The following is an 11889-nucleotide window of genomic DNA, read 5'->3' on the forward strand; positions in this document are numbered from 1 at the left end:
GGAGGCATATTATTGTCTCGTCTTTCCACAACAACCACAAGCATGCACGCATTTGCATGCATCACATTATGCTATCATCTGTGTCTATGTAACGTTTTCTTTATGGAGTGTTTGTGTTGGATGGGACATATGTCACATATTTTTATGTGCAGGTACTGACAGCACTCAAATGTGACTGCAAATTAGAAGTGAAAAGTTAAATGAGATAAACAAAATGAAAAAAAAATGTATGAATAGTAGAGACAAAAAGGTAAATTTGATGGGGACTGAAGGAGAATCCAAAAATAATCCGACCATAAAATGCAAAAATAATAAGAGATTTACAAGATTACACAGTTAAACTGCATTTAAATTGCATGTCAGTATATCCACTTATATGGGTCTGTGTGTATGTGGAGGCTGTGGTGTGTGTGTGTGTGTGTGGTGATGGTAGGTTGGGGTGGGGGTTCTTTGTTGCTTATAACGTTTTAAGTTCTTATTTGTGTGAAGCACTTTGGGTTGCATTTCTTTGCTTGAAAGGTGCTATATGAATAAAGTTTGATTTGATTTGATTTGATTAATATTTCTGTAAAGTTTGCCCTGGGGGTCTAAGGGGATTTGCTCCCTTTTGGAATCAGCCTCAAGCGGCCACTCGATGCACTGCAGTTTTTGGCACATGGGCTTCGTCGCTCAGTCCTGGAGGAAGCTAAGTGAAAACAATGAAATGGGTCCATGTTGTTCAGTACGTGGTGTTTTGACGCCAGTAGGGGGCAGTAGCTATACAAGATCAGTAGTTTGCTTTGTAACCTATCCCACAGATAATCCTTTAATAAACACTGTAACATATCCTTGTTCAGAACTCATTAGAGAAAAACACCAGGAACCCATATCATCTCTTGCTGGAGTTTGTACAGGCAAGACAGCTGACTCATTCATTTCTACAAGAAAAAGAGCTGATCTTGATAATGTATCTGTTTTCACAGGAGAGCCCTGTTAACTTAACTCAAGTCAAGTTTATATTCTGTATATAGCCCAAAGTTACAAATCACAGTGTTTCAAGGTGTATCAGAATCAGATTTGTTGGCTTGGGGAGGAGTGATACCTTCAGCCTCCCTGTGATGTTCGTCCAGGAGAGCTTGGCCTGCATCTCATTTACATTTGACCTTACTGTTCACTTAAGGGCAAGTGGAGCTGCTCTGTTTTGTGCCAGCTGCTCTTTTCTGACCAAATCATTGAGCAGTTAATCTACTAGTGACAACACTAGTGTATCAATTACGTGTTTGACCAGTTACGGTGTCGAACACACGGAGCATCTCCTTATGATTGATAAGTTCTTCCCCATCTCTGCCTCGTCCACAACAGATTGTTTTCTAAAATGACACCCAAGAGCTTTGTTTCTTCAACCTGCTCAACAGTAACATTGTTAAATGTAACTGGGCTTTACTGTTCAGTGAGTGATTTGGCCCAAATATACCACAGTCCATGGTCCATTATATCAAAGGCTCCACTGTAATCCACTTCTACCACTCCCACCTTTTTTTCCCCCTGTCTTTCTCTCAACCCGTCTCCTCTCACTTGTGTATGTGCTGTGGCTGTTGGGGCGGTGATTTGAGCAGCTACTGTCTTTATCAGTTTACCATCTATATTGTCACTACCAGGTGGTTCACCATATCTGCCCTAAATGTCCCTGCTGCTGTTAACAATGAGAATGTCTCCATTGTTAGATGAATAAAGGCATATCAGCTCTTATCTTATCATTTTTTATGGACACCGATATTTATTCCACCTCTGTAGCGGTAACTTTGGACAGTTCAAAAGTGCACGCTTCATTCTTCACTCTTTGTTATCTTATCTCTGATATAGTGATTTTTTACAGCTAGATTTTGGCATAGCCTGCCTCAGTTTTTCAACTTTATGTGTTACCCCTAACTGAATATAAAATGCAGCCGTTTTAAATCAGATAGTATGTAATCTATTTTATTTGTGGCTGTGTTTCCCATTCATTTGTCTACACGATGTAATGTGCCTGCGCAATTTAATGAGAAACCCGTGGGCAAAACTCTTGACGTTAAATATTAAAAGCTTTGGTCACCAATTAAATGAAGTTGTAAAACATGACACGGAGTCTAAAGTTGAAATTGTTTTGATTAACCTGACAGGTGACAGAAACTCTTTATGATGCTGTTTGTGGATGGTGAGTAGATTCAACAACAACAAGCTTTTTTTACAATGACTGCTGACAGTTTCTACCATTGATACAATATCAAATAGAATCGAACAGAAATGTGTCTCTGATTTCAAAACAGCATTTAAAATCCTTTACTTGGTAGATGGCAACTAAGTGTCAAGTACGAACAACAGTAAAATTAAAAGCTTAAATGCATCCAATTCTGTGATTCTGGTCACATACAGGATTTAATCTTTATTGACATTAAAAAGGATTCACTTTAATGAAAGAGTGTGTCCTACTTTGGTATAAGCGTAAGTAAATCAAATAGTCCATCCCAAGACAAACAAAATGTTTTGCTTTTTTTTGCAGCAGGTATATAAAATAAACATAAATTTCATTATTTTATTTTTTTTTTGAAAATGTTGATGTCCTTTTTTTCATTAAAAAACAAAAAACAAAAGCCTATTTTTTACATTCAGGAATTTGCAAATTTGCATGTACACCAATAATGGAAGCTACAAGCAATTATTTTAAAGATTTTAAAGACACATTAGACAATGTGTGTTATGAATATTCTACAAGTGTGTGATAGCCAGTGCCATCTCCTATGCTGTTGTGTCCTGGGGCAGTAGACTGATCAGATTGATCCACCAGGCCCACTTCATGATGTGCTGGTCATGCACTAAAGAACGCCAAAGGAAATCATTCTTGACTGTGGCTATCAACCTGTACAACCCCTCCTGTCTGATTATCTGATTATCAGAGGATAATCAGTTGGTTGGACAAATTACTTCTTAATGAGAAGTAATTTCCCCTCGGGATCAATGAAATATTTCTGATAATGATTCTAATTTTCCTTTTTAGTATTTTACCACCTTGTAAAATACATTATATATTTTGCCCTTGTCCAGCACTTAACAACGCTGACCGACGCTCAGTGTAAACATATGTGTAAACACAGTGTAAACATGGCACTGGTGAGTTTTTTTTTGTAAACTTGTATATCAATAATAGAATTGAATTCCTGTTTCCTTGATATGAATGAATGTTACCAATTACAGATGCTGAACAGATGCTGTGTTTAAGCACATTAAATTTCTTTACCTAAACACATCTTATGTGAAATGCAAATAATGAATCTGTTAGTAAGTCAGTGTGTGTGTCTGTATGTGTGTGTGTGTGTGTGTGTGTGTGTGTGTGTGTGTGTGTGTGTGTGTGTGTGTGTGTGTGTGTGTGTGCGTGTGTGTCTGCAGGTTTTACTGTCTGTCTGCCTGGAGTATTGCCCATGTTCAAAGTACAAAATCTTTTGTTTATTCAGGGGATGGAGCAACAATAAACCTGAAACAAAGGAGGGAAGAAAAGCTTATCTTTTTATATTACAGACCCATACTAAGTTATTGCTTCATTAAGAACCGCACAAGGAAATATTCTCAGCAGGACTCTAAGCAGTTTGCCCCAAGGTTGATGAGCACGCTGCTGGACAAACGGAGGTAAACGGAGTCAAAGTGGAAGCAAACCGGACCAGAAGAAGCTCGCGGATCTGACCAAACGCTGGGAAAATGTCTGTACACCACAGAGTTGTTCATAAGAGGAGGGAGACCATCACATGTCTGCCTCTCTACTACTCTGGACACCTGCTGAAGAAGCTTTCCAAAGAGAGGGTAAGGACAAAAACAGAGAGCGTACTGAGCAGTGAAGTGCAGAACTGATGGGGCGAAAAAGTAAATAATTAAGTATCAAATGGGCTCTGTTAATGGAGACTGACCTCTGCGAGGGATGTGTTTAGTTGTTGCAACTGTGTTAACACTGGCAGGAAGTTTACAATTAATATAATCGTATGTACATTTTTCACCCGCAAAGGTCAATCAAAAAGGGAATTAACTATATTAGTACTTGAGTAATTAAAAGAAATACAAATGAGCATTTTTGGTTTTCAGGATTTCGAGCGGTACTACGGAGAGCTCCGTGGAGCTACGCTGTTTCTGTACAAAGATGACACACAGGACACTGTAAGAAAATGTGAAAATGAATTTTTGCCCTGAAATAAATGTAACAATGATGAGAATTTAAGACGAGGAAGTAGTTTGAATGGTGAAAACGTGAATCTGACGTTTCTTTTTGTTTTGTTTTTTGTTTTTTTGTCAGTACACTGAGATGCTGGACCTGGAGCAGCTCAAGTCCATGGAGTTGGATACTCCGTACCAACAGAAGACACCAACCATCTTCACTCTCATCCTGCCCACGGAGGAGGTGCAGCTAAAGGTCTGTTACACCACCTCTCACTCACCCGATTTTAGCCACAGATACAAATTGATAAAAAAAATACTGCAGCATTGTTTTAAATGACGTGTTACTTCAAGCGCTAAAATAGCTTTTACATACTCTGTGTCCTGTGTGACTGTGCAGATGGACGATGCTGACACAGGAGAGGAGTGGAGGGGTTACATCCTGACTGTGGTCAGGGTAAGCAAGCACACACGCACGACTCTCAGCTCAGTTACTCACTCATTTTACAGTGCTTCTGCGGGTTGCCAGAAAATATTTGTATTCCCTTTGAAATTAATTCTTGTCTGCAAACGGACCATGGTTAATGATCAAATGAAATTTTGACTTATGTCGCTTTGTGGGATGAACACACCTCTTAAAAGTTAAAGTGCCAAGGACACAAATCATTTATCAAAATGTTACAAACAAGATTGTTTAAATCAGTTTAAATAAAGAGGTTGTATTTATTCAACATAACATTTAACGGGTTAAAGATACAAATGGTTTGACTCCGAACCAAAAAAGACATTCATATTTACTTGAACTGTACCAGGTCATATTTTCTTAACTGAATCACCTGAGTGTGATGGTATTAGTGATGAGGAGCTCTGCCTCCCTGTAGAAGGAGATTCCCGCTAAGCTGCAGCTGTTGCCGGGCCAGATGTGTCTGCTGCAGGACATTCTGGCTCAGGAGAGAAAAAGAAATTCCGCTTCAGGTGGCGTCTCCTCCACGGCCAACACAGACAAGCCAGCGTTTGAGATGCCAGAGTACGTTAAAACAGAACGACTCCGTCTTTGTTTGTAACAAGGCATGAAAAACGTGACAGACATAAGGTGTTAATACCTTACACTGGTTACAAAGTGTCATTTTTTGTCTTTGAATCTTGCAGATGTTTCTTTGACGTGACCCGACAGGAGGCTGAGCAGATGCTGGAGGCGAACCCCGAGTATGGAGGCATCATCCTGCGCCCATCCGCCATAGCCAACAGCTACGCGCTGACCCTCAGGCAGCCGACACCCAGGTCTGACCATCCACAACCAAGCCTCTGAAAAGTACCGCTAAAGAAAGAGAACATGGGATTGAACATAGGAAAATGAATCACACACATATACATTTTCATAAAGTTTCATAGTTTTCCCTCTAAACCAGCGCTATAACATGTGCGCCTAGAGAGTTATCTGACACCTAGATGTATAGGAGGTTATGAAAACTATTGCATATGGTCAGGGTCCACGGGGCATGCATGAAAACAATAACCTGAATGTGTTAACGCTCAACACAAAACTATGAATTATTTAATTAAAAGTGTCTCGGAGGCCTGTTGTTACTGTATTTCAGTGTCATTTAATTATCGCAACACTCCTCATGTTTCAGGGGGGCTGTCATGAAGAACTACAGAGTGGCCGCCACAAAGTCAGGGTTCGTCATTGAACTGGAGAAGCCAGTAAGTCCTGCACGCATTGCATCTATATACTGGAGCACAAATGAAGTCACTCGCTTGCTTTATTATCACCCTTAAGTTATCCATCCTAAATCTGGAATAAATCTTCTTTATACGGTCTGTGTTTAGAGTAGCGTAAATCTGCCAGATGTGAAATTATGTAATTCCATTTAATTAAATTTCATTCATTCATTCATTCACATTTACTTATATAGCGTCAATAACCCTACAAATTGTCTCAAGACGCTTTACAAAAACCAACCTGAAGGCGACTCATTTCATTTCACTTAATTTAAAATCCCTAAATGCTGTATCACATGTAAAATCGTTTCAGATCCTGCAGACAGGATCAAGAAATACACTCTTAATAATTAACAACAATTTAAGGAAGCTAATGTGACACCTTAAAGTTTTTCTTTTGTTCTCAACATCATAGTTTCAACATTTAAAAGAATCAATTTGCAGTTCTCACATAATCCCTGTTGTAAAGACTACTTTAATCAAAGTACAGTAAAGTCAAGAAGCTTTCCTCATCTCTCTCCCTGCATGTGTCTTCCTCCAGGTGACAATCTCTACCTTGAATGATGCGGTTAAATACTTCGTGGAAAAAAATGAGAACATTCTCCGCCCCTACATGTTGTCTCAGCTCTATGACACTCGCATCGGTTCGTGAGAAACCCGCTTTTAGAAATAGCACAATAGTGCAGAGCTCCCCTGAAACATCTGTCATGTGTTCAACAGAGGTCACCCCTACCCCACCGAGTGTCAGCATCAACTCACCTGCAGATAGAATAAGACTACCCAGGGCACAAGTGGCTCCTGCGCTGCTGCCGCAGCCCAAACCGCAGGTCCTGCCCCGTCCAGACACGCCTGGTGACGATGAATAATTGGATCCTGATGATCAGAACCTGAAACTAGGTGAGAATGACATCATCTGGTTTGCATGGGTTCATTCGGTCTAAATCATAGTTCTTCAACAGGGGGTTCGCGAAACGTAGGGGGTCCGCGGGGGTACTGCAGAGGGTCGCAAATTTAAATTTCTTTAAATGCACATTAACATGAATCCAACATATTTTAGTATCTTTCACTGTCTTTCACTGTTCAAATGAAAAGTTGTAATATATTCATATTGCAGGTATTCTTCATAAAACATGTTTGTGGCATAAGGCCATTTGCATTTTTATTTATTTTTTCATTAATTTTAAAAAGAAATTGCAGTTTTGTATCACTACCCCACACTCTTCCACAAGCGGGGTCAAAAATGTCCCCAAGCATTTCCTGTGGAATCTTCTATGAACCTTCAATTCTTAGCAACTGACTGTCCCACTTATACATCTGCTGTCAGCAGCCTCACACAGCAACATACACATGAGTATTATCTCCATTTATGAACCTGTTTTTCATTGACACATTATAATGTGTGATCAAATTAGTGATGAAATGTATGAAATGTGTGATCAGATTAGCCTACTTTGTTGTTAGCTAACAGTGTTGTATTTAGGTAGGTAACACAGTGTTGTGTTAGCTAACAGTATTGGCTAATGTTATATTAGCTAGTTTTTTGTATATGACTTATAGTTTTCTGTGCATTTCAAACATTGTTTCCTATCTAATGTTTTTATTATTATTATTTTTTATCTAAAGTAACATGGCTAGGATTCCTGTGGACCTTGTCCTTCAAATGATCCAGGACGGACAGGACGAAGAGCCCATCGGAGGCATTGACTCAGAATCTGACATCTTAGATGTAGAGGACCCAGACTATTGTCCCCCCACTGTACAAGGCCAATCAGACACAGAGGAGTCCTCTGAAGAGGAAATGGATATTGTGTTCAACAGAATGAGCCGCAAGGGCTCTTACTGGGCAGAGTTACCTCCAAGCCAGGCTGAAACACCAAGCCACAATATTCTAAGTAGTCGGCCAGGGCCCGCACCTGGGTTTAGTACTGTCTCCCCGGTAGATGCATGGAAGCTGTTCATATCTGATAATAGGGTTAGGGTTAGACAGCTTTAGTCAGTGTTATGATCTCCGGACTAGTTCAATGTTCTCTGTTCGTCCTCCGGACATAGGGACACACAAACATGTTTTAATGTTTTAACTGATTGATTGATTGTTAAGTGCTAAAATGTGAATGAAAAGTAAAAAATGTGCATGTCAAAAATGAAATGACTCTTTTGTTCGAACAAAATATATCATCTCTAACCAAAATGAGAGAAATGTCTTTAATTTATTGCAAAAACTCATTGATTTTAATTGGGGTCATTTTTGACACCACTTATGGAAGAGTGGGGTAGTGATACAAAACTGCAATTTTTTTTTAAGTAATGAAAAAATAAATAAAATGCAAATGGCCTCATGTCACAAACATGTTTTATGAGGAATATCTGGAATATGAAAATATTACAACCCTTTGAAACCCACTCGTGGAAGAGTGTAGGTATCGGTAGATTGCGCATCCAAGGGTCAAATGTAAAGGTAGGTTGTCTCTCTGTCCTGCTAATGTTTTGTGAGTTAATGCCTTACATTGCTTACATGAAGCACATCGTTTACGTAATAAAGCAATGATTTCGAATGGTTTCAATCATTAAACGCAAGAATATGAAAACGATCTAACTTGTGAGGGAAAACTAGCCGTGTCTGGTAACTTTCGTGTAGATAGCTTAAGCCACCTACGGGTAATCTGCGCTGCCTGCATGATATGCGGTAACACAATGTCTCATTAGGCTGCTTTAAACAAAAAAACGTGATCTACTTATGTGTTTTCAATCAAACCTGCATTAAAAACAAACCCAACTAGAGCACTAAAGATTTGCCTCTGTTCTTCTTGTAGTTGCTGTCAAACCATCTCCTGACCTCTGACCCTGAATCACCTCACCAACCCAAAGGCACTTTTAAGAGCCACATCTCTAGGACACTTTTGTGGCCTGTTTCACATGTTTCATGTGTTTGTGTAATGTGCTCAGAGCATTGATAATCATTCTGATTATGTGTGTTGGTTTAAATGAAAATAAAGTGAACTAAATGCATTCCTTTTGTCTTTACTGTCCCGGCTCTCATTTCATTGTGCCTCATATTTGTTTATGATAGTCTTATATCCACAACACCTCATTTGCACTAATTTACCTAAAGCTGACAAATAACACCTATGATATTAACATTGTGCATATGGGGTAAAGATACCAGACTCAGTACTTAGTTCATTGCACCTTTAATTACTCATAGTAACTTATATCTGTTAATAATAGTGTCATATTCTTGTCACTTTACTTAGCGCTGACAAATAGCACTTATGTTATTGCATAGCTGTTAATAACTGTGTGCTGTAGGGAGATGTATTCATTATTATAACTTTATTACATATAACTACAGATATAAAGCACTATAGGTTTTTGTGCTTGCCTCCCCAAATGGCCTGGTCCTGGATTTCAAGGTGTCTCAGAGCAAGAACACATTCGGGGGCCAAAGGCTGGGAGTTGGAGTTGGAGCTGCAGCAGTCTTGCGAATGGTCGAGTCAGTTCCTACAGGAACTTATGTGTTCTTTGATCGATATTTCACAACGATCGACCTCGTGGAGACTTTGCTCTCAAAGGGTCTTTCAGCAACATAATTGCAATATATATTATGTAGACATGTATTAATGCATGTACATATATATCTATATATATATACACACACACACAAGAGGATATAATATACAATATATATCGTATAGGTATAATAAATGCAAATAAGTACTTGAATATGTAAGATATACTGGAAGTGCAAAAGTGACATGAAGTAAAGGGTGACAGTTCAGTGCAGATTCAGTTCTGTGATGGTGGATCTGACAGAGGTGGATGAGTTGTGAAGTCTTATTGCAGTTGGGAGGAACGATGTAATGTATCGTTCCTTAGAGCAGCGGGGTTGAATGAGTCTGTTTCTGAAGCTGCTCTTCAGCTTGTCCAGTGTTTTGTAGAGGGGGTGAGAGGGATTGTCCATGATTGCCAGCAGCTTTGCCAGCATCCTGTCCTCCACCACCTCCTCCAGGGTGACAAGCTTAGAGTCAACAACAGACTCTGCCTTTCTGATGAGTTTCTTCAGTCCGTTGTCATCCTTTGACTTGATGCCTGCACCCCAGGACACCACAGCAAAGAAGATGGTGCTCGCCACAACAGACTGATAGAACATCTGCAGCATCTTGTTGCAGATATTGAAGGACCTGAGCCTCCTCAGGAAGTAAAGCCGGCTCAGGCCCTTCTTGTAGATGGCCTCTGTGTTAGTGGACCAGTCCAGTTTATTGTCCAGTGGGACCCCCAAGTACTTATACGCAGGAACCATCTCCACATCCGTCCCACCGATGCAGACTGGAGAGGGCAGGGGCTTGTTCCTCCTGAAGTCCACCACCATCTCCTTCGTCACGTTCAGCTGCAGGTGGTTCTCCCCACACCACTTCACAAAGCGGTCAACCAGGTCCCTGTACTCAGCCTCCCTCCCCCCCTCAACACACCCCACAATGGCCGTGTCATCAGAGAATTTCTGCAGATGACACGACTCAGTGCAGTACTGAAAGTCAGCAGTGTATGTGGTGAAGAGGAAGGGGGACAGTACAGTTCCCTGGGGGGCCCCGATGTTACTAATCAGACGATCAGACACACAGTTCTGTAATCTCACAAACTGCGGTCCACCCGTCAGTTAGTCATCGACCCAAGCGATGAAGGGAGCACCGACCTGCGTGTTCTCCAGTTTGCGGGGGGGTGGGGGTAGACGGGAGTGGTGCGGGGCAGGGAGTGATGGGGGGGGGGGTTGTTGCTCGGAGAGGCAGTAGAAGCAGTAGAGAGGCCAACAGAGGTGTTGAGGTTGGAGTTGAACCTATTGAAGAACAAGTTCAGCTCGTTCGCACGTTGTTCATCCCCCTCTGCTGCTCCCCCACCTCTCCTCTGGAAGCCGGTGATCTCTCTCATCCCTCTCCAGACGTCCCTGGTGTTGTTTTCTTCCAGTTTGTGCTCCAGTTTCCTCCTATAGTTGTCCTTACTCTCACTGATGCTGCGTTCGAGCTCCCTTTGTACTCTTTTGAGTTCTGCTCGGTCCCCTGATCTAAAGGCCCTCTTCTTCTTGTTGAGAAGGGCCTTCAGGTCGCTGATTACCCATGGTTTGTTGTTTGAGTAGCAGCGGACCTCTTTAGTGGGGATGGTGTTGTCAGTGCAGAACCCAATGCACTCAGAGACACAGTCAGTCATGCCATCAATGTCCTCAATATGTGGCTCATAAAGAGCATCCCAGTCTGTGGCCTCCAGCGCTCCACGCAGTGTATCCATGGCCTCAGGAGACCATTTCATCACTGTCCTCACTGTGACTGGGTGCCACTGAACCACAGGCTTATATGATGGTGAGAGCAGGACAAGGTTGTGGTCTGACCTGCCCAGTGGTGGCAGGGCAGTGGAGCTGTACGCACCCTTAACATTTGCATACATCAGATCTAAAGTCTTATTGTCACGGGTGGCACAATTGACAAACTGGAAGAAGGTTGGGAGTTTATTACATACATTTTTGTCCTTGTAAGCAACAAGTAACATAATAGTGATACAGACGTTTATTGTTCTTGGGTGAATATCACTCGAAAGATATAATCTGCTCCTTTTTCTCATTTTCTAAATTCAGTTTAATTTTCACACGGATGTCGTCCTGTTATCCTCTACAGTGGACATGCTGTGAAATTAAAAATAAATAAATAAATTTTTTTTTTTTCCCCCCCACAACTGCATTGGCATCTTTTGTATAGTTTGTTTGTTTGTTTTTGTTTTTTTGAGAAAGTCTAATCTGGCCCCTTTTCTTGGGTGCATTTGCCTGAGACGACTTCACAAGAAAGTGGGACCTCTAGTATTTCCTCCAAATTGGATGTGTTCACATTAAAGCTGAGTCTGTACATATTCATTATATGACCATACATATAATAGTTTTTGGTAAACAGAAGAAAGAAAAATAGTCTCAGTGTCCAAACATATATGAACCTAACTTTAACGTTTTCATTTATAGTTTAGAAAAAGCTACTTCTG

At 40.8% G+C, this 11889-nt stretch overlaps 1 protein-coding gene across 2 annotated transcripts; it reads left to right on the plus strand.

The window, feature by feature from the left end:
* Positions 1-3494: 3494 nt before the first annotated feature.
* LOC125008038 (signal-transducing adaptor protein 1-like) lies at positions 3495-8746 on the plus strand. 2 transcript variants are annotated; one of them, XM_047585041.1, is made up of 10 exons: positions 3495-3810; positions 4087-4158; positions 4295-4411; positions 4556-4612; positions 5037-5182; positions 5305-5436; positions 5790-5859; positions 6419-6521; positions 6598-6774; positions 7501-8018. In XM_047585041.1, the coding sequence occupies exons 1-9, from the start codon at positions 3709-3711 to the stop codon at positions 6741-6743; spliced, it is 945 nt and encodes a 314-aa protein (XP_047440997.1). In that variant the 5' UTR covers positions 3495-3708; the 3' UTR covers positions 6744-6774; positions 7501-8018. The 2 variants fall into 2 exon arrangements, with proteins under 2 accessions (XP_047440997.1, XP_047440998.1); XM_047585042.1 differs by lacking the exon at positions 7501-8018 and adding an exon at positions 8688-8746 and having other exon boundaries at positions 3496-3810.
* The last annotated feature ends 3143 nt before the right edge of the window (positions 8747-11889 follow it).

The sequence above is a fragment of the Mugil cephalus genome, chromosome 5 (genome assembly GCF_022458985.1).
Source record: "Mugil cephalus isolate CIBA_MC_2020 chromosome 5, CIBA_Mcephalus_1.1, whole genome shotgun sequence".
Taxonomy (NCBI): Eukaryota; Metazoa; Chordata; class Actinopteri; order Mugiliformes; family Mugilidae; genus Mugil; species Mugil cephalus.